This window comes from Macaca thibetana, chromosome 3 (genome assembly GCF_024542745.1).
Source record: "Macaca thibetana thibetana isolate TM-01 chromosome 3, ASM2454274v1, whole genome shotgun sequence".
Lineage (NCBI taxonomy): Eukaryota > Metazoa > Chordata > Mammalia > Primates > Cercopithecidae > Macaca > Macaca thibetana.
In genome coordinates, this window is record NC_065580.1 from 150,433,222 (window position 1) to 150,458,663 (window position 25,442).

Genomic DNA, 25,442 nt, shown 5'->3' on the forward strand with positions numbered 1-25,442 from the left:
CCAGCACTTTGGGAGGCGGAGGCGGGCAGGTTGCTTGAGCCTAGGAGTTCAAGACCAGCCTGGGCAATGTGGCAAAACCCCATCTCTACAAAGAAAAAAAAATAGCTGGGTGTGGTGGTGTACACCTTGTATTTCCAGCTGCTGGGGATGCTGAAGTGAAAGGATCCTTTGAGCCCGGGAGGTCAAGGCTACAGTGAACTAAGTTCATACTACTGCACTCTAGCCTGAGTGTCAGAGCAAAACCCTGTCTCAAAATAAGTAAATAAATAAAAGGATGTGGAGAGGTGGGGTTTCCGGACTGGCAATGTGAGAAGCTTAACAGATGGCCCCTACCCCCAGCTCAGCGTGATGGGTGCAGCCAAGAGCCAAGAAAATGGGACTCTCTTTTTCCAAGTTCCCAGTCTAGGATTATGGTTTTACCCAGGCAGGCTGCCGACACGTTTCATCACTCCTCACTTGTGTTGCTGAAGTTCCTCTCCAGGAAAACATGGCTGAGAAGACTGGAACTCCCTTTCTCCACCTAGCCCCAACTCATAGGGTAGAAACTCTATCCCAGGCACAGCAGGCTGAAAATACTGGCCCCAAATTTCCCCAACTCAGCTTACGTGTAGCAGGGAGAATCCAAACCAGAAGAGGCAAGCCCAGATGATCAGGGGTTACTGTCCATGCCCAGGACCCCAGCCACAGAGCGAAGCTATAACTGAGAGAAGCAACTGCCACCCGCGATCCCAGTTCCAATGCAGTGGCACTGGAGAAAGATAGGTCGTAAGAACAGAGATCTGTTCAGTTCTCTCTAAGGGGACTGATATTATTTGGAACAGAGCCTGAAAAATGTATACCTAGGATTACTCTTGAAAAAATATTAAGCCATTATTACCTTAAATATCTTTTCTGCTCCTTTTCTCCCTTCTTTTCTTTTGGTGTTCCCATTACATGTATATTGGTACACTTAACATAACATAGTACTGGAGGTTCGAGGGAAATTAGGCAAGAAAAATTAGATTTAAAGTTTCCATACTGGAAATGAAGAAATAAAGTTATCTCTATTTGCAGATGATGTCATATCATGTATAGAAAATATTAGAGAATATATTACAAAACTATTGAAACTAAGAGTTTAGCAAAGTTGCAGGATACAAGATCATAAGCAAAAACCAGCTACATTTGTATACATTACTGTGAACAATTTAAAAATGAAACTGATAGAACAATTCCATTTACAATAGCATTAAAAATAATAAAATACGTGGGAATAAATTTGGCTGACTAAGCTAGTCTTGCATACTGAAAACTAAAACATTGTAGAAAGAAATTAAAGAAGACATAAAAAATGGAAAGAATTCCTATGTTATGGATCAGAAGTCTTAATATTGTTAAGATAGCAATATTCTCCAAATCGTCCTACATAATTCAACACAAAACCTATCGGAATCGCAGCTGAGTTTTGTTTTGTTTTGTTTTGAAAAAATTGTCAAGCTGATTCTCAAATCTAGATGGAAATGCAAGTAACCTGCAATAGCCAAAATAAACTTGAAAAAGAACAAAATTAGAGAATTCACACTCCCAGCTTCAAAATCTACTACAGAAGCCTCCATTATCAAAACATTATGGTACTGGTGGGGCATGGTGGCTCAGGCCTGTAATCCCAGCACTTTGGGAGGCCAAAGTGGGTGGATCAGTTGAGGCCAGGAGTTCAAGACCAGCCTGACCAACATGGTAAAACCCCACCTCCACTAAAAATACAAAAATTAGCCAGGCATGGTGGTGCATGCCTGTAGTCCCAGCTACTCCAGAGTCTGAGGCATGAGAATCGCTTGAACCCAGGAGGCAGAGATTGCAGTGAGCCGAGATTGTGCCATTGCACTTCAGCCTGGGTGACAGGGCGAGACTGTCTCAAAATGAAAACAAAAACATTGTGGTACTGATATATGGATAGAAATATAGATCAATAGAATTTAGAATCAAGGAATCAACCCTTACTTATGGTCAGTTGGCTTTTGCCAAGAAAATTCAGTGGAGAAAGGACAGTCTTCTCAACAAATGGTATGGGGCAACTATATATCTGCATATGAAAGAATGAGGTTGGACTAATTTCTTACACAATAAACAATGAAATAATCTGTACACCAAAGCCCTATGACACACAATTTAACCTGTATAACAAACCTGCACATGTATCCCTGAACCTAAAAGTTAAAAAAAAAAGAAGAAACTGAGGCACAGAAAGGCTAAATTGCTCTGATCCCACAGTAAATGAAAAACTTAGAATGCTTTTCCGTTGCTTCTGAGACAGACTAAAGACCTTGACATACCCTACAAAATCCTATATGATCTGGTTCTTGTCTATGAACACACCTTACTACTGAAGCAAGACATACTGACCTTCTTTTAATTTCTCAATCATATAATGATTTTTCTCACTCTAGTAACTCTTTCACCCCATCTCCTCGTTTTTTCTGCCTAGTACCAGCTACCTATTTCAAATCTGAGCTCTAAAGTCACTTACTTAGGGAAATCTTCCCTGACTGAGTCCCAATCTTAAGTTCTGTCAGGTCCTCCTATTCTACACACTCATAGCACCTTGTATTTTTGCTTACTATTAAAAACATGTATTTGTATTATCCTTGGACTATTGTCTGTCTCTTCTGGAAAGTGATCTTTGTGAGGCCAGGACTACAGCTGATTAGCTTGTTATTTCCGCTTGGCCCATATTAAGCTCACAGTTAAAAAGAAAAAGAATAAAAGCTAAGACATAAGAAAAAGACCCAGAAATGATACCAAAGCTGGAATTAACAGATCAATACTTTGAAACAGTTATTGTACATATGCTCCATGATTTAAAGAAAAAGATGGGCCTAATAAGTAACAGATGAGAAGTCTCAAAAGAGAAATGGAAACTATAAAAAGAACTAAATGGAGATCCTAGAACTGAAAAACAGAACATCTGACTAGAAAAAAAGGACTTCATATGCTTCACAGCAGATTAGATTCAGTGGAAGAAAACAGGTCGTTGAATTTGAAGATAGGTCAATGGCAACTATCCAAATAAAATCACAAAGAGAAAAATGAAAAAAATTAAAATAGTCTCGGTGGTCTGTGGTACATTATCATGCAGCCTAACATACATGTAATTGAGTCACAAAAGGAATGTAGAGAGAGATTGGGCAGAAAAAAGGATATCAATAGATAATGGCTGAATTTTTTCCAACTTTGATGAAAAATATTAGCCCATGGAGCCATAAAGCTCAATGACCTTGAAGCAAGATAAATACAGAGGAAACCAAATTATTCTAGTCTAATTTCTGAAAACAGGAGAGTAAACAATTTTTGGTGTGTTTGTATAATGGACTCAACAATAAAAAAGTAATGAATCATTAGTACATGCAACAAGATACATAAGCCTTAAAGCCTTTGTGCTGAATTAAAGCCAAACACAAGGATGTATACTAAATTCATGTGTACAAAATTCTACAACAGGTAAAATTAATTTAAAGTATTGGGTGTGTTGTATGTTTATTGTGGCACTATTCACAATAGCAAAGACTTGGAACCAACCCAAATGTCCATCAGTGATAGATAGGATTAAGAAAATGTGGCACATATACACCATGGAATACTATGCAGCCATAAAAAAGGACGAGTTCATGTCCTTCATAGAGACATGGATGAAGCTGGAAACCATCATTCTTAGCAAACTATTGCGAGGACAGAAAACCAAACACCACATGTTCTCACTCATAGGTGGGAACTGAACAATGAGAACACTTGGACACAGGGTGGGGAACATCACACACCGGGGCCTGTCGTGGGGTGGTAGGAGCGGGGAGGGATAGCTTTAGAGATATACCTAATGTAAATGACGAGTTAATGGGTGCAGCACACCAACATGGCACGTGGATACATATGTAACAAACCTGCACATTGTGCACATGCACCCTAGAACTTAAAGTATAATAAAAAATAAAGTATTGGGTATGTCATCAAGCGTGGAGAGAGGTAGAGGTTGGCTAGGAAGGGTCATGATGGAACTTTCTGGAAAATACTCTATATCTTGGTAGGGAAAGTGAATGTATTTGTCAAAAATCTATCAGGTTGTACACTTAGGAAATGTGCAATTCGATGTATGTAAACTATGTATCAATCAATTTAGAAAACAGAAGTATTATATGCAGATTGGTGTCACTTAATACCACCCCCTTGAAGAGATAGAATGTTCAGAAGTTTCTTTTTAAAAGTCCTTAAATCAAGGCAGTTCTTTGCTCATTTTTGTATCTGTGTCCTATAAGCTTGGATTGAGGTATTTTATTTTACCAAAATTGTCATCCTTGATTTAGTTGAAAAATGCCTACAGTTATATTTTATTTACTTTTTTTTATACAAGTCTTGCTCTGTCATCCAGGCTAGAGTGCAGTGGTGCAATCTCGGCTCACTGTAACCTCTGCCTTCTGGGTTCAGGCGATTCTCATGCCTCAGTCTTCCAAGTAGCTGGGACTACAGGCATGCGCCACCTCACCCAGCTAATTTTTGTATTTTCAGTAGAGACGAGGTTCCACCATGTTCACTAGGCTGGCCTCAAACTCCTAACCTCAGGTGATCTGCCTGCCTCGGCCTCTTAAAGTGCTGGGATTACAGGTGTGAGCCACCATACACAGCCTGTAGTTACTTTTAAATATCAGTTTTACTTATTTGTTATTCTGCATTGTTCTCATATTTCCTATGTAAGAACTGCTTAATTGTTTAAATTCTCCTTCTACCATTCCATATAACTAGGAATAACAGTATTAAGATATATATTTACATTGCTTATAATTGCCTACGCAACTGGGATGTAGGGGTTGGGCTTAGTTTGAAGCATGGAGAGTTCACGCATTGTAACAAGAGGTGAAGCAGAGCCTATAAAACAGGTAGGAGAGAGTGGTGGCTGTATTACTCCATTCTCTCACTGCTATAATGGAACAGTCAAGATCGAGTAATTTATAAAGAAAAGAGATTTAATTGGCTCACGGTTCTGCAGGCTGTACAGGAAGCAACATTCTGGCTTCTTGGGAAGCCTGATTTACAATCATGGCAGAAGGCAAAGGGGGAGCAGACATGTCACATGGCCAGAGCAGGGGCAAGAGGGCAAGGAGGGAGGTGCCACACACACTTTTAAATAACCAGATCTCCTAAGAACTCACTCATTCTTGTGAGGACAGCCCCAAGGGGATGATGTTATACCATTCATGAGAAATTTGCCCCCATGATCCAGTCACCTCCCACGGGGCCCCACCTCCAACACTGGGGATTACAGTTCACCTGAGATTTGGGTGGAGACTGTAAACCAAAGAGTATCTGAAACAAGTCTCAAGTAATATAGGAGTTTATTTAACCGAAGTTAAGGACACGCCTGTGACACGGCCTCAGGAGGTCCTGATGACATGGGCCCAAGGTGGTCAGCCTACAACTTGGTTTTATACATTTTAGGGAGACTTAAGACGTCAATCAATTCAATCCAGAAAGGCGGGACAACTGGAACTGGGGGCTTCCGGGTCATAGACGGATTCAAAAATTTTCTGATTGGCAGCTGCTTGAGTTATCATCTAAAGACCTGGAATCAAAAGAAAGGAATGTCTGGGTTATAATAAGGGGTTGTGGAGACCAAGGTTTTATCACGTAGAGGAAGCCTCCAGGTAGCAGGCTTCAAAGAGAATAGATGGTAAATGTTTCCTATCAGACTTAAAGAGTCTGTTCTATCAGTCTTAAGGTCTGTGTTGATATTAACGGTAAAGAGGTATGTCCAACCTCCCATTCCCATCATGGCCTAAACTAGTTTTACAGGTTAACTTTGGAATACCCTTGGCCAAGAGGAGAGGTCCATTTAGATGGTTGGGGGGCTTACAGTTTTATTTTTGGTTGAAGGACACAGATCCAAACCATATCAGTGGGAGTATGTAGAAGTTCTGACTGCATTTTCTTTTCAGAGAAATAGTAAGCAAAGTTGAGTATAAGGAGAAAGCAGGAGGTATTGATGGTTTCAGAGAAAATGATGTGAAACAGTCATCTAAGAGAATGGGAAAGTGAATGCACCAGGGAAATGTATCAGGATTTATGGGTGGCATTAGGGGCCATTTGAGGTACACAGTCACAAATCCTGATTGAGTTCAGTGAATCAAGAGAACATAGGATTTGAGGATGTACACAAAGGAATCATTACAATGATAGATATATAGTAAAACTATAATACTAAAGGAGAATGTAATGTGTTTCAACATGATTATCATTACTGTTTTTATTATTGTTGTTATCATTATTATAATTAAGGCAGTGTGACCATCTCAAGTCACACACTGAGGCATGCAAGAACCATAGTTTTCTCTGTTCTTCTATAACTTAACATTTTAAGACTTTATTTTTCCAAGTGGAAACATAAATTTCTATCAATTCATGAGTTCCTACCCTCTTTCTTGAAACTGATCTAAGTTCATGAAGACCTGCATGGTGACAAGGTTTGGGAACTGGAAGGCACCTGTTCAGGGTGCTGGCCATTTCTGCAGGCTTCATGCTCCCTTCCTGTTCTCTGGATGTGCATCCATGCAGACCCTGATAACTTCCCTTGTTCCTGAGCACTAGTATCCTCACGGCCCAGGGCCATCAAGCTCTCCTGCCCATTCTAGGCTGGGGTAGCACTCTGATATGTCCCAGGCACCCTCTGCCAAGACTCATCAGGAAATCACTTCTTAAATCTTACCAGGGAAGGAAAATGGCTAAGCTTTAAATATCTATCTTCATTAATATTACTCTGAGAGACTGAATACACAAACAAACAATGGCTAGACCATATATAAAAACAGAACTCTGACCCACAGCCTGCACAGGAAACCAGTCCCTTGTCTACAATGAACAGCCCAGAAGGCCAGCCTGCTGTAAGTCAGATTTACAGGAGGTAAGACCATCTCCAATAACAAACCAGGAAGCTAAACAATAACTTCTACAACAACTGGCCCCAAATGGCCAGGACTTCATTAATAACTGACAGCTTCCCTGATTTTTGCCCCTGCTTCCAACTTAGAACCAACCAGAGAAAGCCAAATGTGCAGCCTACGCTGCTACACAGGAAGCCCATTTCCAGTGAGCTCATGATTCCACAGCTTCCCCCACGAGCAGCCTGTAATCAGTGCACCCCTAAAACCTTCCCTTTTTTTACTCTATAAAACTTCCCACTCCTCTGCCTGCATTGAAGTCTTTGCCAAAATGCAAAAAGTGACAGTGGCTGACTCCCTTACTCTAGAAAGCTCTGAAGAAATAGCCTTTGCTTTTCTCATTTGGTTGGTCTTCATTTGTTTCCATAACCCTGAACGTACACACAAGAGCAGAGCAGATTATTATTTACTGACAAGTGAACAAGAATTATTTACTTATAACCAAACAAGAACTGTTTGGTTCTCTTGTGCCCCCATTCCTTACCTCTAGACAATGCAATGAAAGCAGAGGTTATCCTACTCATCAAGCTTGCAGGAAATGCAGAAATATAAATTTGGGCATTCATATACATATTTTCTCCCTCCCCTACTGAAAGGAGGGACAAAAACCTTGAAAAGGATCCTGAGTTATTACTTTAACCATTTAGAATGAAATAGATCTTCCCAAGGGAAAGATAAGACCTTCTGTCTCCAGATTTATAACCCAGGATGTCACCATGGTCCTAGGTCTCAGCCTCCCTTGAAATGTAAACAACCCTGTAGTCCCGGCACTTTGGGAGACCAAGGCAGGACGATCCCTTGAGGCCAGGAGTTTGAGGGTACAGTGAGCTAGGATCATGCCCCTGCACTCCAGCCTGGGCAGCAGAGCCAGACCCCATCTCTTAAAAAAAGAAAAAAAGAAAATGAAATAACAAATACCACCAGAGCCAGAAATCTCTTTGGAGTTCTCACAAGTGATAGTTGTGAATTCACTTCTGCAGCTTGCTGCTCTTTTACCCAGGTCCCAAGTTTCACTCTGATTTTCCCAGCATTCCTAACCATACAGAAACACAAACCTTTTTTTCTCTATCGCCTCACAGAACCTCAGATGCTCTCAGTTCTGGGCTCCCTCAAACCCATCTGAGGTAAAGTAAGGCTTCCTGTCATCCTCTGTAAGAGTTGGACAGCCTTCACTCCCCACCCTCCCGTTTTCTGAGGGTGCCCTGGGCCCTGCTTTTGGAAGGGACAGCCCAGGATGTGGTGGCAGTCAATGCCAACGTAGTTCCGCAGAAACACCCAGGGCCTGGACCGGGGCCTTCAGGAGCTCCACATGCCCAGAAGCGAGACAAATTAATGAACCAGTCTGAACGCACTCTCTTCTCTGCCTCTCCCCAGGCCCTCAACGGCTTCCTCGTGGCAGTCACAGAGGATGGCTACATCTTTTACGTCTCTCCCACAGTCCAGGACTACCTGGGATTTCATCAAGTGAGCAGTTTTGTTTCATTTCAGGGAAGTGAGTGAGTTGGGGAAGGGACAGGGCCATGGGCCATATGCAGCCTGGTCTCTGAGGGGCTATAATGGAAGTCTCAGTCCCTCCTGCACACACTCTGTATGTCTTGGAAATGAACCTTCCCGACACGCCGGCTTCCTCACCTGTTGGAGGGCATGTTAGGCCAGGTCCTTTAAGAAGCAGATGCCACACAGGATGAGATGAGCGAGATTCCTCAGGGAGCATCTTCTGAGGAGCAGAGCACGGGGAGGCAGCTGTGGACAGGGGAGCTGCCACACTTCCACGCAGGTCTGGCCCTTGGGCAGGAGACAGAGGAGAAATGTGTACGGCTGGAAGTTCTAAGAGAATTCGGCAAGGCTGATGGGAAGTTCTTAATCCCGAATTGCCCATCAGAGGCGATCAGAGTCCCCTGGGAACAGGCCGGCCTTGGTGTCCCTGCCATACTCAGTCACTGGCTGGGGACACTGCAGGATCATGGCCCTGAACACGGTGGTGGAGCCGTGAGGTGTAGTAGGCACGAGCGCCACAGTCAGAGCCTAGGGCACATTTCCGCGACTGAGAGCGAGTTCTCCCTGTGGGTGTGCGGAGCAGCTCCTCCCTCCTCAGTTCCCGTGAGTCTCTCTTCCTGAGGGAAGCCCAAAAAGGAGAGGTTAGTGGGGCAAACTGCAGCCCCCAGTCAGTGCAGTTGATCTCGGGGTAGCAAACTTTCCCTCCCCAACCCCTGTTCTGAACCCACCTACCCTCAGCCTCACGTTAGCATGTGCTGATGGCTCCCCTGGGTGTGACCCAAATGTTCATTCCTGTGGGTCTGAGCACAGACACTCAAAGCGTCATTGTGGCCCCCACATCAGGGTGGGGGCTGCTGGGGGCCAGAAAATAAATGAAATGCAAGCTACAGTCTGGCCAACACAAACCCACAGAGTCCCTGGACCCACCCAGTGGTCACCGACCTATTCCCTGCACTTATCATTGGGATCAATATAGTTGATTGACAGTTGGACTGACTTCCACACTGGATCCTTGACCTATGGAGTCAGAAGCATCATAGTGGACAAAGCCAAGGGGAATCTCTGAAACCAAGATAGTAAGTCATGCCCAGGGAGGTGGCAGAAAGCAGGCCATCATGAAAGCCTAAACAACGCAGAGTTCCTGGACCCATAGTGTTTCCATTGGATTCCCCCATGTGGGCCCTAAAGAAACGGAAGGTTCCCAGTGATTACTTTAGACTGCTTAGATGTAACCAAACCGTGGGCCTGATTTCAGCTGTGAGCAGAACATACTATCACTGCTCAAATAGATTAACAGGCCCTCAGGTGCACGGTATGTGGCCAGTGATTTGGCAAATGTATTCTTTCCCATTACAGTTAAAGAGAAATCCGAAAAAAAACCATGTTCATGTGGGACAGAAAATATTCATTTAAACATTTGCTTCAAGGCCATGTTAACCCTTCCCCTGTGTCCTAACACAATCTGAGGAGACCTGGACATCCCATAGGAATGACACTGACCATTTACAGTGACAATGATATGCTGATTGGGCAGGAGGAGCCAGAGGAGATTAGGGAGGGCAGGCCTCCAGACATGGTTGCCCCGGTGGGAGGCAGATGAGCCTATTAAAACACAGAGAGCTGCACTTTGGGGAAGTTTTTCAGGGTCCAGTGGTCAGGTCCCCTCCAAAGTGAAAGAAGGCTGCCGGCTTTGAAGGGACAGAGGTGAGAGCAGAGCACCTGGTCGTCAGCCTCATGTGGAGGGAGATGTGAGCCACAATGCAAATGTATCTAGATTCTTCAGCAGTGGCCAGTGGTCTGTCTGTCACGTTGGGGCCTGGAAGGAAAAAGCAGGAAGATCAGAGACAAGGATGTCTGAAATAGGGCATGTTGCTGAATGTATGAGAGTGGGTGCCAAGGGTGAAGATTTTTGTTTCACTCATCAGTGTTCACAGAAAGAAGCCCCCGTAGAAAAGGCACTACTCAGCCAAGCAGACAGGATGACTGGGCCACGTGGCATGAGCCCACCTCCATCACTGGCTGCCCCAGAACTAGCACGATGGGCAGTAGGCAGAGTAGCTACAGTGGCAGCTATGTACTGTGAGGATTCCCTAAATGCACCTGCAGATATTACTCAGGTGACCGTACAGTGGGGGGAAGGAGAATATCCAGATATTTTCATCTGTTGGACAGAAGGTGTGGTCACCTGAGTGAATGTCTTGCCATGGTATTTCAGTGCTCTTACTCCTAGGGACCCTGCCAGATCTTCAGTCAATGAATTACAGGTCTGGAAATTGTCTCAGATTCAAAACTGAGCAAGAGATTGCCACTTTTCACTGAGGCAAAAGCCCTCAGCCTTCTAACGTCCATGCTGGCTCTTTTTCTGTTAAGCAGCATTATTGCTGGCTGCCATCTCTTCTGCCCCTAGGGGCCCCGCTCTCTGTTAACCACCTCCACCACTCCCTATGGGCCAAGCCTCTTGGCTGTGCCTCAGCCTTGCCAGTTGTCACTGTAATTGCAGCCTGCTGGCTTCTGCTAGGCAAGTGCCACCACCTGGCCTCTATTACTTTAGGGCTCCACTGTCTCTATGGATATTAATGAGCCCAACTCTGTGGCTGCTTCTCCTGCCAAAGTGCTGAGCTGCACAGAAGAGCTGCCTGCCACCAGACCTCACAGTGACGCTGGTGTCCTTCCCGTTGCACTCCTGACGGCCTTGGAGAGTGGTGTGGCTCCTGGGTCCTCCCATGGAACTATAATTTCTGATGGGTCTTCTGGAGTCATAAAATGCATTTATTCCAGCACACACCTTTCTCTCAGCCCCTTTATTCCTTCTTCTGCCATCTGCCAGGACAACTCAGGTACTACCATGTTGCCAACCGTTGGCTTTTCCCAGAACTCTAGCAGCTACCCCAGCAATGAGTTTGCCCCATTTTCTGGGGTCCTCACTAGGGCGTGAAATCCTGAGTCCTGAGAAGTGCAGATCTGGCCCTTGTGAAGGAAGGAGGGATGGAAGAGGAAGGTTACATGGGAAAGTCTTAGACTGTAGTACAGCTCTAAGGAAGTTTGACAAGGCCAAAGGGGAGCCCTCAAGCCAGAGTTCCCATAGAGAAGTCCTGTGTCTACCAGGACCATGCTTGTCTTAAAGCCACAGCATTTCAGAGTGCAGCAGCTGAGGGCATGACTTAGTTATACTCCCTGCAGCTGGAAATCTGCATTTTAACTACCACCACTGAGGGAAGATATTCCATACCTCACAGTACTGTTGTGCAGACTGAATAACAGCAATGCATACGCAAGCACCTTATACACCAAGAATGCCATGCAGTGGAAAGGATTTATTAAAATTCTATAGCAATAGGAGATATCATCAAGTTGGCTGACTATAGGCACTCACCACTCACCTCCTCCACAAAGAAAGACCAAAACAGCAAGAAGATAATCACATACTGAATAAAATACCTAAGGGAGAACAATGGAATTCAGCAGGAAAGTGACAATGACCCTCTGAAGTGCAGAAACTCAAAACAGCAGCATGGAGAGGTAAGTAAAGCACCCAGCTGGGATGGGCTCAGACAAAGGAGGGATCGTCCATTGCCAGGAAAAGATAAGCAGGAGATCCACAGCAGTCTGCATTCCCACCACAGATATTGGCAATCCTAGCTACAGGAAAGTCCCTCAACCCTCACAGGCCCTTAGCCTAGTATAGGGAGCTGCTTGGAGTCCACACAACAGCATCGTTCCAGAGAAGGAATTCATTCTGGGTCCCACCTAGCCCTGGAACCCGAGCTGCTATAACCCAGCACCCTTTTGAGAGTAGAGCCACTACCAGACCACATCCTGCCCTGGGGCCCAGTAGCCTCTGCATCTCCACATCACAGGCCCCACTAACATCCCCCTGTATCCACCCAGAGGGCTGCAGTGTTGCAGTACTAGCTAGACGCAGAGGTGGGCCACATCCCTGGCACCTGAACCTATCAGCACCCTACACACTGGGGAACAGGCAGTCCAGCACATCAGAAGGGCTACTCTCAGTTCATACAGAGCCAAAGAAGGCAATCCCCAAAGCCTCGGAGCCATCTGCTCAAGGCTGCTGCCACCAGCAGCCATCCCACAATGTCCAGCAGTGGGCCTACTGCACACCCATGCATACCACCTGGGGGCTGAGGACTGGACCACCTAGGGCCTGCTGTCAGAACCACTGGTGACAGCATGGGCCACCAGGGGGCCCAAGAACTGACTCATCCAGGCCCACCACTGCCACCACCAGCTCCCCATGCACATTATCTGGGGTTCAAGGACCACCCCTTCTGGGGCTCACTGCCACCATAGCCAGCACCTGTGCAACAGCCAAGGGGCCCAAGGACTAGCCTGCCTAGGGCCAGCTGCCACCATAGCTGGTGTCCACATGGGCTGCTGGGGGCCAGAAAACCAACCTGCTCAGGGCCCACCACCACCACGACAATTGGCACCCACATGCACCACCTGGGGGGCCCAGAACTGGTCTTTCTGGGGCCCACTATCACCACCACCAGCAATCCTGTCCACTCTAACAGTGGAGCTGCCATGTGCCTGCACTCATCACGCAGGAGCCCAAGGAATGGCCCACCCAAAGTTGACCACTACCACTACCAGTGCCCACCAGGACCCAGAGATCTGGTCCACTAGCATCCCCACCACCAGTAAAGCCTTGCCACAGCCTTCAGAAACAACCTTTGTAAGCCACTGAGGAACTCATAGACACCACTGACATTGATTGCAGCCAAAGAAATATAGAGATTATGCTACCGTGCCCAACCAGAACCAAAGCCAGTGTGTCCTACCCACATTATACTATAGATACATCTACAGAAAAAAGTCTTCCCCCAAGCTACCCTATAAAATTCGAAGAAGCAACTGTTATACCAGATGCACAGATATCAATGTAGGGACACAAGATGCATTAAAAAGAAGAAAACTGACCCTTCTAAAGACACACAATAATTCTCCAGTAATAGAGCTTGAAGAAAAGTAAATCTAGAAATGTCTAAAATGGATTTCAAAATAATGATCTTAAAGAAACTCAGTGAGGCCAGGCGTGGTGGCTCAAGCCTGTAATCCCAACACTTTGGGAGGCCGAGATGGGCGGATCACGAGGTCAGGAGATCGAGACCATCCTGGCTAACACGGTGAAACCCCATCTCTACTAAAAAATACAAAAAACTAGCCGGGCGAGGTGGCAGGCGCCTGTAGTCCCAGCTGCTCGGGAGGCTGAGGCAGGAGAATGGCGTAAACCCGGGAGGCGGAGCTTGCAGTGAGTTGAGATCCGGCCACTGCACTCCAGCCTGGGCGACAGAGCGAGACTCCGTCTCAAAAAATAAAAAAATTAAAAAAAGAAAAAAAAGAAATCTTTAGGAGTATGACTCTGCCCCTTGGTCTTTGTAGTCAGATGTCATCTACCAGAGTGTGTTCGAGCTGATCCACAAGGAGGACAGAGCCATGTTCCAGAGCCAGTTACGCTGGCCTCCAGACACAGCATCAGTCAGCAGAGAAGCAGATCCGGACACCAGCCGTAAGTCACCATCTCAGAGGAAACTGGGGTGGAAATGAACTCAACCCTGTACCTATGTTTCAACCCTTGAAGTCCATGAGAAGGAAAGTAGACTAGGGAGCTGGACATTCTCAGCTGGAGGGTCTATTTCAGAAAGCATAACAACACTGGCTCAGTTACATGTCCTTGATGACGAGATGAACCAAGAATGAAGTAGTATGTGCTGACACAGGACTCTGCATCTTTTAGAATCTCTCATATCTCTGAACTCATCTGGTCCTCTGTTAACTGGAAAACATACATGTGGCATGAATTTCTGTTGTGTTTACTACCAATAGGATGCAGGAAGGGATTTTTGATGTCTTGTTTACTGATATATCCTCAGTGCCTAGCAGAGTACCTGACGCACAGTGACTCAGTAAATATTAGTTGCTTGAATGAATGAATGTACAGATGAGGAGATTGACGCTGCCCATATGGGTCCATCTGGCAGGACTCACACTGGAGGAAATGCCCTGCATCCCCTAAATCGTGTTCAGGTGGCCAAGAGTCTCACATCTGTGTATCTGATGAGCACACAGGTGGGTGGCCATTATGCCCTAGATGTGTGTTACTCCATTGGCTGTTGGGAAACCACAGACACTCACCAACAGGCAATATTGTTATTTACAGGTAAATGCCATTTTGTAAGCACAGACACAGGTCCCTTCTCCAGGGATTTAGAGTGCATTTTATGCACCCACACGGGACGGAAGGAAAGGCTCTTTGCTGTTTTGTTGCGAATGATGATCAGAAAAGAATACTCAAAACTGGAGGTTTGACGAAGAAAGATAATGAAGCCATGGGCCAATATCTGCACACTAATGATGTCTTTTTCATGGTAGGGAGTCTAAAATATTAAACAAAAATGAACTTACAACGCTCACTATAAGTATAGTTGTGTGACTTCTGGAGACTTGGCTTTAATTCAGATCAACTTTGACTACTGTGAAAATTTTAATCCATCTTTCTCCAAAGCTGCTTCCTCTCTAGAAGTTCCACACAAGACTCTCTCAACCAGCCTAAGGTCAACTGGGTGGTTACTTATCACAAAATATATCTTTACTTTCTTCCTCCTCACCCCCCATCAGATTTTCAGCTCCTTGAAGTCAGTCAGGATCCTTATCCTCAGCATTGAGCTTTGCACCTCTGTGTGATGACTCATTCTGTGTCCCACCCTGTCCACATTGACTGGTCAGGGGTCTGAGGGGAAGGAACAGAGGTCTGAAGTTCAGACTGGGCTGTGGGAGTGGAGTGGGCACCTACTCCAACTCCTCTGTGTTAGAGTTCTAGAAACAAAGCATCAGAGCAGAGTGGGGATCTCTGCCACCCAAGTAGTCTAAGGCCAAGACACAACACCAACAGTCCAGTATCCTCACCCCTCACTAGGTCCTACATTGTTACTGTGTCTAACTTAGTGGTTCCTTATGTTTATTCATTTCTTTCTCAAAGAAACTAGTAACTTCGTGTTCCAACTATATTTTCATACATAAATCTAAAATATTTGAGAAAACTTAAAACACTGTTAGTAATAACTCAACAGGTTTTCTGTTAAATAAATTGAATAGCTATGCCCTAACAGTTCTGGCATTTGTTCAAAAGATAGTGAGGTCAACAATACTCCAAATTATCTCACTTCATTCCTAGCACTTTGAAGTCAAGTATGAAATACTATCACTTTTATTTATGCCTTATTTTATATGTAAGGCATAAATATACTCTGAGGCAGCAAGCCCTAAGGTAAATTTACAATGTACCATTATAATCCTTGATTTCACTTCCCTGGAATCTTTCATTCTTTTTTCCACCCCAATTGGAATTTTCATCCCCATTTAAGAAGAGTTTCCTGGATTTTAAACCATAGTCAAAATACATTTGTGAATGTCACAATTTGCAGGATTTTGCACACATCCTGACAGCAGCAAGTTTGAATTACGTCCTTAACAGTGAATATTCTGAAATTTTACATAAAATTTCACATTTTTAATTCCTTTTATACCCTTATGCTGCCACAGTCGCAGAAACTACGCAGTAATCTACCTCCATGTCTATGTGTGCATGACAAGTCCTCGAAATGCAAGTAAAACCTTCATCACAGTGCTATAAACAAGTCCTCGAAATACAAGTAAAACCTTCATCACAGTGCTATAAACATGCCAGAAACCATCTAAAGACCACTCCATCTAACCCAAATTCCAGTTGATGTACACTTTATGCACATGTGTATATGTTCCAACATTTACTGAGGGTCTACCACATGCCAGGCACTGTGCTAAGGGCCTTATTAAATCAGATTAAGGAGAAACAGTAGTAAAACTTACCAGACTCTGATTAAATTCTTCCCTTCATCCCTCCCATGAAAACATTTAGGATTGCTAATCTATTACAAGCTTGCTTTCATCTTATTCTTCCACAAAACTTGAGTCTAGATGAATTAAATTTTTATGTGACACAGGGAGAACCATCCGTGTACATATAATCAGACTTGTCACATTGAGAATTATAGCAAAACAATTTGGGTTTTGCATCCTTGACTTTCTAATGAGGCATAAATGAGACTTTCATTTTTAACCCCAAGAATTTGACTTTCCTCTTATTACTCTCTGAGAGGACTTCTCTACAAATTCCTCGGATGGGAAAGAGAGGAGGCTGAATCAGCACTCCAAAAAAGATGAAAGTAGCATTCTCCACAAAAGTGGTTTTTTCCTGGTAAGAGAGACTATCCAGTCACTTTTCTGTGCCTAATGTTTTCTTTTCCTGCTGAAGTAGCAGTAACTGACATTCACTCTAGAAAATGAGAAGGAGAAAATTATCACTTCTACCACACTTGGTTCAGTTTTCCATTTAATGTTTACTGAGCACCTATTATGTGCCAGGTTATGTTCTAGGCACAGTGTAGAGAGAAAAATAGACCAAGTACCTATTCTGATGGATCTTAAATTTCAATGGGGTAAGGGGGCCAAAAATAAAGACATGAATAAATATGTAATGTTTCTGGTGGGGAAGTGCCAAGAAGAAACTAAATTAAGGAAAGAGAAAAGTTACTGGATGGGCACACTATCATTTGAAGAGGTATGGATAGCCACAAAAATAAGTATGTGAGGTAATGCATATGTTAAATAGCTTCCTTTAGCCATTCTACAATGTATACATATATCAAAAGTTTTACACCATAAATATATACATATTTTACTTGTCAATTAAAAATAAAGAGGTATGGATAAATTGGGGGAGAGCAATGCAGGTGGAAGGACTGGCAAGGGCGCAGAGGCCCTAAGGCAGAAGTGCACTTAGCATAGCTATGGAATACCAAGGAGTGCAGGGAGGTCACAAAGTGAAGGGAAGACTGGTAAGAGATTGCAGGGTTGAGAGTGCATATTAGGTTAGCCTCTCAGGCCACTATGAAGACTCTCAGGTGGGAAGTAACTGGAGAGTTCTAAGCAGATAAATGACATGATGTGACATATTTTATGTCGCTATGGCAGCTGAGTGAAGGACAGATGGTAGGGTGCAAGGGTGGATGCAGGGATACCAGTTAGAATGCAATGACAAAGTTAAGACAAGAAAAAAAATGATAGTAACAGCCAAGTCTTATAGAGGTTATAATGTACTAGGTACTATTCCAAGTGCTTTACGTATATAAAGTTGTCTAATTCTCCTAGCAACCTTATTAAGTCAGATGAGAAAACTGAGGCCCATAGAGAGGTTAAAAAACCTAACCAGAGTCACAAAACAAGTGAGGCTCCAGTCTGGGTCCAGGTTCACCATAATGTTCTGCTCATCTCATGACAAGGAAACTGACCAGCACAGTAGAGGTGAAGGGGATGACAAGTGGTTGGCTCTATGCTCTAGCTCAACAGTGGAGCCAACAGGGTAACCAATGGATGGATATATATGTTACAGTGCATCATCCCATTTTTATCTTGGTCCTCATGACATGGCAAAGGCAGGCAGGCAGGAAGGACTACCAGCATCATGTGATGTGTGAGAAATCCAGCCTGAGTGGCTGATCAAAGTCATCCAGCCAAGTGAAGGTCACAGTTCACTTGGCCACAGGGCTTGTGACCCATTTTTTGACCCACCAGCTGCTTCCATAGTTATAGTATTTCACCTCTGTGACGATGGCTGCACTGGTGGAGTCTCCTCAGTGTGTGTCTCTGTCCTTCCAGCTCTGCCTGGAGAGAGTTCCCTCCCACTTAGTGGCACCCCTCCTGCCAGCGTTCAGCATCTGCCCTTGGAAGACCCTTCCTACCTGGAGAGAAGCTTTGTCTGTCGGTTCCGCTGCCTGCTGGACAATTCTTCTGGGTTTCTGGTAAACATATTGTCTTTACAGGGTCAGGACTCGCAAAACCAGTATGTAAGTCTGCTCAGGTGGAACACTGCCCAAAGGTTGGGCCTAGCCTCCTCACCACCCCAGGAAGGGTCCGCAGGCCTTCAGCTCACTAACATTTCAGAGGGTCAGCCTGTTGAAGATGCAGTTGTCTTTTGAAACTTCCTCTGCCTAGTTAAGACTTGGGATATGTTTACTTAGGATTCAGATACACCTGTTACCTCTGGTACAGCCCTACGTCCCTGGTGAACTCAGGATGTTAACATTCATCTTCTTCACCATCACCTGGAATTGTATATCCCCTCACAGCTTAACTAACACTATGCTCTGCAGCTTTGGGAAAAGGGCTGTATGGGGCAGGGCCCTGAGGGAGGGCTGAGGAGCCATGAAAAATGATGAGTGCCTGCTGGGCAGGCCAGAAGAATTAGATTCTAGGCCTGCAAACACCTGTGCTATGTTGGGGGTTCAAGGAGAGCTCTGCCTGTTTGGCTCCCAGCAGGATACTGGACTCCTCTGAATTCCATAAGGGGGCAAGTTCTATACAGTTTTAGCTACTTAACATCCTCTTACCTTCTGTGCTCATTATGTTTGCGGTTTTCTTTTTCCAGGAATTGAATTTCCAGGGCCATCTCAAATTCCTCCCTGGGCAGAACACTAAGTCAGAAGACGGCACCTTCCTGTCTCCTCACCTTACCCTGTTTGCCACTGCAACACCTCGTCAGCCTCTCACCATCCTGGAGCTCCAAAACAAAACATTTATTTTCCAAACAAAACACAAATTGGATTTCACACCTATAGCCTGTGATTCCAGGTATATCCCTCTGACTGAAAATCATGACCCTTAGAGTAGTGCTTCAAGACTAGTTATGGCGCAAATCCTGAGCCTAGAACGAAAGCAAAGCACGAATAATTAGCTAGTCCTGTCCATATAGGTTTCGTGAAATGAGTCAGTAGAAAATATGCTGTGTTTAGAGAGACAATGTACCAAATCTTCCATGTAAGATACGGCATTTGAGTGAGAGTGTGATACGGAGAGTAAATCTTGGGAAAAGTTTATCTCCTTCTTGGAGACTTCCATTAACAGATCATAGCAAAGCCCCAAGAAGTCCCACTAGGAAGAAATCTAATTAGTTCGATTCATTTTTTTTTTTTCAAACTTATTTAACAATGGAAGCCTTCTTGGGCGACCATCAACTAACATGCAACAATATCAGTGTTTCTTAGAACATAGTCTAGAAAACACTGGCTTAAGAGCAAGTAGTATGACTTGCAAGGTTTACCTTTTCTGCTAAGATAATGGTCACCCGTTTGATGAAAGCTGTGGAACTTCTTAACAGAAATTCCAATTGTTCTCCCACAAGCACAATTTTGTGTACAGTTTCAGGGATTCTCTTTACTCCAGGACAAGAACGCTTGCTCTACACCACAGGCAAATAAAAACAGGCTTAAAGCAGAATTCTGAAACTGCATGTGTGGCAAAAGTGTCCGAGAGGACACCACAATCTTTTCAGTGTGGCAGCCCCTTAAAGTTCTCGCCCCAGCCGTGCTGATGGGGGGAGGGGTGCCCTTCCCAGACCTGGGTTTCCAGAGGGGGCCCTAAGGTTCCTCCTTGGCTCGGTGAGAACTGTGAATGAGAACTGGGAGGAGCTGTGCAAAGCGTGGGGTGGGGCAGTGACTCTTCATTCCTTCTGGCATTCCGCTTCCGGGCTGAAATAAAAGGATGTGCGGTGTCTCCTCTACGCAGAGGGAAGGTGATTCTGGGCTACACCGACAGCGAGCTCTGCAGGAGGGGATCTGGCTACCAGTTCATCCACGCGGCAGACATGATGTACTGCGCCGAGAACCACGTGCGAAGTGAGTTCCAGAGGCACCCTGCGGGCCTCACACTGCCCCGTGGGAGGCGGGCTAGACCCCTGCACCCTGCCCGGGGCTCCTCCCCACCTCCCGCGGGGCCGGCTCCCGAGGGCTCCGAGCGGGGTGGTGGGCGGCGGCGTCGGACACGAGCCTCGTCTGTCTTCCTGCAGTGATGAGGACGGGCGAGAGCGGGCTCACGGTGTTCCGGCTGCTCACCAAGCAGGGGCGCTGGCTGTGGGTGCAGTCCAACGCGCGCCTGGTGTTCCGCGGCGGCCGGCCCGAGTGCATCGTCGCCCGACAGCGGGCCCTCACGTAAGTGGCCAGGGCGCCCTGGCGGAAGTCACGGTCGCATCTCCGAGGCGCACCCTGACGGAAGTGGAGCCCCCTGGCGGAAGTGGAGCCCCCTGGCGGTTCCCTGTGAGAGCCGGGTCCCCAGTGAGCTTCCGCCGGCCGGTAGTACATGAAGATCCCTTGGCCGGGTCGCCGTCGTGAGTGAGGTTCCGATGTAAGGGCCGTTGCCAGGCGAGATGTAAGTGAAGCCCCGCAGGCCGCGCTGTTAGTCCGGGCCTTGTCCTGAGGGTCGGAAATGAGAGCCGGACGTAAGGCGGGCTGATGGCGGCGAGCACCGTGAGACCGCCACCCCAGAAGTCCCTCAGTAGCCTCCAGGCCTGAGCCGATGGCCGCGGGGCCCCTCTTGTCTAGTTGTTTGACATTGGAGGGAAGGCTGAACCCCTCACGGCCTCAGGTACTCCTGTAGACTAGGGAGAGTGCACCCTCCGGGTGGTTTCCTGATGTGGAGCCAGCGGGATGGGTCGCTTTTTCCAGGCTTGGCGTGCAGAGCCTTGGAGGCCGAGTGCCACTGGAGAAAGTGTCTGTGGCTTTTTTTTTTTTTTTTTTTTTTGAGACAGAGTCCCCATCCCTTCCAGATAGCAGCTGGAGCATGAAGAAAGGCATAACTAAAATCAGTGTCAATGTTAATTCTTAAGTCCCTTCCCAATTGCAAGGCTCTAATAAGAGCTATTAATTCCACCTTTTGAGCTAAGATAGAAGCTGGTAAGGCCTAAGATTCAATTACCTCGTGTTGACTGACAACTGCATGCCCACCTTTTCTGCTTCCCTGGTGCATAAAGCAACTTCCATCTGTAAACCATTCTAGCTCCGGATTATCTAGAGGTTCATCCTTTAAATCTGGCCAGCTGGAATAAACTTACTCCATAACTCGTATACCAGAATGATCTAGAGGGCCTGTGGGATCAGGCAGATAGGTACCTGGATTCAAAATCTGGCATTCTTTAAGAGTTACAGCAGGAGTGTCTAGCAACAAAGCCTAATATTTCACTAAGTACCCCCCTGTCATCCAGTGGTGTCCTTCAGCTTCTAGGATTCCTTGTACTTGATGTGGGGTTAAAAACCTCCACATGTTGTCTTAAAATCAGTTTATTGGCTTCATCTACAAAAAGAGCAGCTGCTGCAACTGCCCTGAGGCATCCAGGCCATCCTGAAGCTTCCTGGTCTAATTGTAGAAAAATATGCCACTTGTAGGGAGATATCTCCCAGCCTCTGGACAAGGATACCCAAAGCAGTTCCTTGTTTTTCAGCCACATAAAGGAAAAATGGCTTATCAAGATTAGGGATCTCCAGGGCTGGAGCTGATCCAAATTTCTCCTTGAAAGGATTAAAAGCTTGTTTACAATTGCTATCTCATTCAAAAGGATCTACATCTGCTCCTTTCAGGGCCTCGTATAACGGCTTGGCCATACGCTCAAATCCAGGCACCCATAAACAGCAGAATCCTGCCAGCCCTAGGAAAGCCTGCAGCTGCTTTCTGGTTTTGGGTTCTGGAATGCCCAGGATAGCTTCCCTTCATGCTGGGGCTATTGCCCAGGTGCCAGGGGTTGATATATATCCTAAGTGTTTAACCTCTTGAGAAGAAACCTGGGCCTTATGCAGCAAGGTCCTATACCCGTTAGCTCCCAGAAAATTTACCAACTTAATGGTGTTTTCTTCTGAGTCTCTTTTGGTTGTGCTAGCAACCAACAAATCGTCCACATATTGGATAATAGTGACCTTATTCAATTGTAATAGCCTTAATTTTCTAGCCAATGCATTTCCAAACAGATGAAGGCTCTGCCTGAGAGCCTTCCCTGGGAAGAACCGTCCAAGTTAACTGAGAAACCAAATGACTCAATTAACTTGGGATCTGTCTGTTCAAATGCAAAGATGAATTATGAATCAGGGTGTAATGGAATGCCAAAAAAAATGGCATCTTTAAGATCTAAGATTGTAAATCAGTCAGCATCCCCAGGGACCTGGGCTAACAGCACATAGGGATTGGGCACTATAGGATATATGGGAATGACAGCATCATTGAAAGCCTGAAGCTATTGAACAAATCTATAGTCGCAGTTTGGCTTTCCAACTGGCAAGACTAGAGTATTACAAGCAGACTCACAGGGCCTTAACAACCAGAATTGCAAAAACTTGGCTATTAATGGTCCAATCCCTCTTTGTGCCTCGAGCTTTAAAGGGTATTGTCTCTTCCAGGGGTACAGGACACCAGGCTTAAGTTGGATGCAAACCAGGCGACTGTTTAATGCTTTGCCTGGAACCTCAGTGTCCCATACTATAGGATTTACTTGGGGGGTTACTTCAATAGGTAAGCTAGATAAGTCACCTATTAACTTTCCTCCCTTATCACAGAAAAGGAGAAGGAGCAATCTTTCATCTGCTTTGTTATTTCCAAAAGGTACCACTGTTTGCAGCTGATCAACAAATCCCTTCCCAATAAAGGGGTGGAACAGTCAGGCATTATAAGAAAGGCAACTGAGAAAACCGAAGTCCCTGATGGGCAGCTTACAGGATAGGTAAAGTGGCATCGGTGAGCTTGTCCATCTAACCCCATGACCATACACTTTTGGGGTGACAGAAGCTCATTATAATGGTCAAAACAGAGTAAGCAGCTCCTGTATCCAGAAGGAAGTTAATATTCTTACCTTCACTTCAAGGGTTACCTGAGGCTCCTCTGAAGATGTGGCTAGTTGTCCAACAGGAGGTGTGTAAGAACGTCTTGGGCCCCACCACTCTTGGGCTTGCTTGGCTATTTTGGCCATCATTGGTTTGGGTGCCAATGGCTCCCTTCGGAATGCTGGGCATTCCCTTTTCCAATGGCCAGTTTTCTTACAGTATACACACTGATGAATATCCAAGGCATGGTAACTCAGATGCCCAGCTCTGGGCTTTCCACCTTTTTGCTTCACTAGTTCAGGTCAAGAGCCAAAAGGGTAACCTCATGTTGGAGGTGAGCTTAAGGCTGCAGCCAAGAGCTACACCTTGTAGGAGTTTCTTTTTGCTCTTTCTGCTTCCCCTGTTCTGTACCTGTTATTAAAAACAAAAAATGCCATATTCAAAAGCTGATTTATAGGTGTCTGGGGACCCATAGCTGTGCTTTGTAGTTTCTTACAGTTATCAGGGGCAGACTGGGTTATAAAATGTACTCCCCAAAGGGTCTGTCCTTCCCTTGAGTCAGGATCTGTGTTAATATATTTCCTAGTAGCCCCAACTAAACACTGTTGGAACAAAGCTGGATTCTTATCTTTACCCTGAGGAACTTCCTTAACCTTTTCATAGTTAACAGGCTTTGTCATACACTTCTTCATCCCTTCCAACAAACAAGTGACCATATGATCTCTCCTCCCTAAGTCCTCACTCATCAGCATGGATCCTAGCTGTCCCTAGGATGCATTGTTTCTCTTTCACTGTACAACACAGAGACAACAGAACATGCAGATCCTTCCAAGTTAAACTATAAGTCAGAGTTAATTTCTCAAACTTGTCTATGAGTTTTCCTGGATCTTCAGAGAAATGACCAAACTTCTTTTTACATAGAGTCAAATCAGACATGGAAAAGGGGATATGTACTCTTTTTTGTTTTTTTTGTTTGTTTGTTTGTTTGTTGGTTTTCTGTTTTCTTTGTTTTGTTTTGTTTTGCTTTGTTTTGAGACAGAGTCTCCCTCTGTCGCCCAGGCTGGAGTGCAATGGCGCAATCTTGGCTCACTGCAAGCTCCACCTCCCAGGTTTATACCATTCTCCTGCCTCAGCCTGCCCAGCAGCTGGGACTACAGGCACATGCCGCCACGCCCAGCTAATTTTTTGTATTTTTAGTATAGACGGGGTTTCACCATGTTAGCCAGGATGGTCTCAATCTCCTGACCTTGTGATCCACCTGCCCCGGCCTCCCAAAGTGCTGGGATTACAGGTGCGAGCCTCTGCACCCAGTCGGGGATATGTACTTTCACAGTGCCTTCTTCCCCATTTGCCACCTCTCTAAGTGGACAGAGATTTCCCTTTGGAGGTTAATAAGAGGCTCCACTATGAGTAGTCCTCACAAGGCTAGGTTCCTCAGGGAGTGGTGGATATAGAGTGGGACTAGGCGGGTAAGGAGGTGGGGACAAAGAGGTCTCAATAGAACTTCCAGGTCAACTAGAGAGAGAAAGGGTCAACGCACCTGAACCTTCAGAGATGACAGAAGGAGGTTCTGCTCCATTCAGAAATGCTTACTGAACTCTGGGGGCTTGTATCAAGGGATCACTAATATCTAGTATGTCTAGTTCATTTTCTTCATTTCCTCTCATTAAACATGCACATGCCTGTTGCAGGGTTTTATCCCGACTGAACAGCCAAAATATTCGAACATATGGTATTTTATCTCATTTTCGTCTCTCTTACAAAACAAATCAAATGGAAGTATAGTATTAAAGGCCATAGTTCCAGTGGGAGGCCATTTCTCTTATTTTTCCAGCTAATACTGAGGCCAAAAAGTATTACATAGAAATATCAGTGTTCTCTTCTTAAGCCCATTTAGTTTAAACAGTTCCAGTGTTCAAGAATACATCCTAGCAGTGAGTCCTTTGGGATCAATGTCATGGTTCCTGAGAAGGAGGCAGGTGACGTTGATAGAAAAGTTCCAAACCTACGAGATTGTATTGTTACTGGCCGAGTTCCACTAAAAAGAATAAGAGAGGTTTTTAAGGCCAGCTGCATTAATGAGGGGATCCCTGCTGAAAATCAAATTCTCTTATTCACACTATCCAAATAACATAAATGAGCTGAGCCATGAATCTTAGATTAACCACAACATGGATCTGACAAAATAAATGTTGAATAAGGCAAAGGAAATGAAGAGAACTTAGATGGGGATGACCAGAGCAAGCAGCCTCTGGCCAGTAGTGCCAGCGTGGGCTGGACAAGCAAAGACAAT

General features: G+C 45.3%; 2 protein-coding genes across 15 annotated transcripts in view; both read left to right on the forward strand.

Annotated features, from left to right (window-relative positions):
* Window positions 1–8,687, forward strand: part of LOC126950951 (protein trachealess-like) — a 41,635-nt gene extending 32,948 nt beyond the window's left edge. Inside the window, exon 5 of the mRNA XM_050784863.1 lies at window positions 8,334–8,687. Coding sequence (XP_050640820.1) covers window positions 8,334–8,459 — 126 coding nt within the window. The 3' untranslated portion in view covers window positions 8,460–8,687. The remainder of the gene's footprint in view (window positions 1–8,333) is intronic.
* S100B (S100 calcium binding protein B) overlaps window positions 1–25,442 on the forward strand; it is a 153,482-nt gene that overhangs the window by 19,813 nt on the left and 108,227 nt on the right. The window contains exon 1 of one of the 14 annotated variants that reach the window (XM_050784388.1): window positions 1,619–1,622. The exons of 6 other annotated variants lie outside the window; for them this stretch is intronic. Coding sequence is in view for 1 of the 8 variants with exons in the window: in XM_050784348.1 (XP_050640305.1) it covers window positions 12,645–12,660 (16 nt within the window). In the remaining 7 variants the exon portion in view is untranslated. Of the gene's footprint in view, window positions 1–1,618; window positions 1,623–5,517; window positions 5,522–5,869; window positions 5,874–6,654; window positions 6,661–10,587; window positions 10,592–12,641; window positions 12,661–16,956; window positions 16,961–19,884; window positions 19,889–25,442 lie in introns of those variants that run through there. 7 more of the 14 variants (XM_050784367.1, XM_050784349.1, XM_050784362.1 and 4 more) reach the window with 7 other exon arrangements.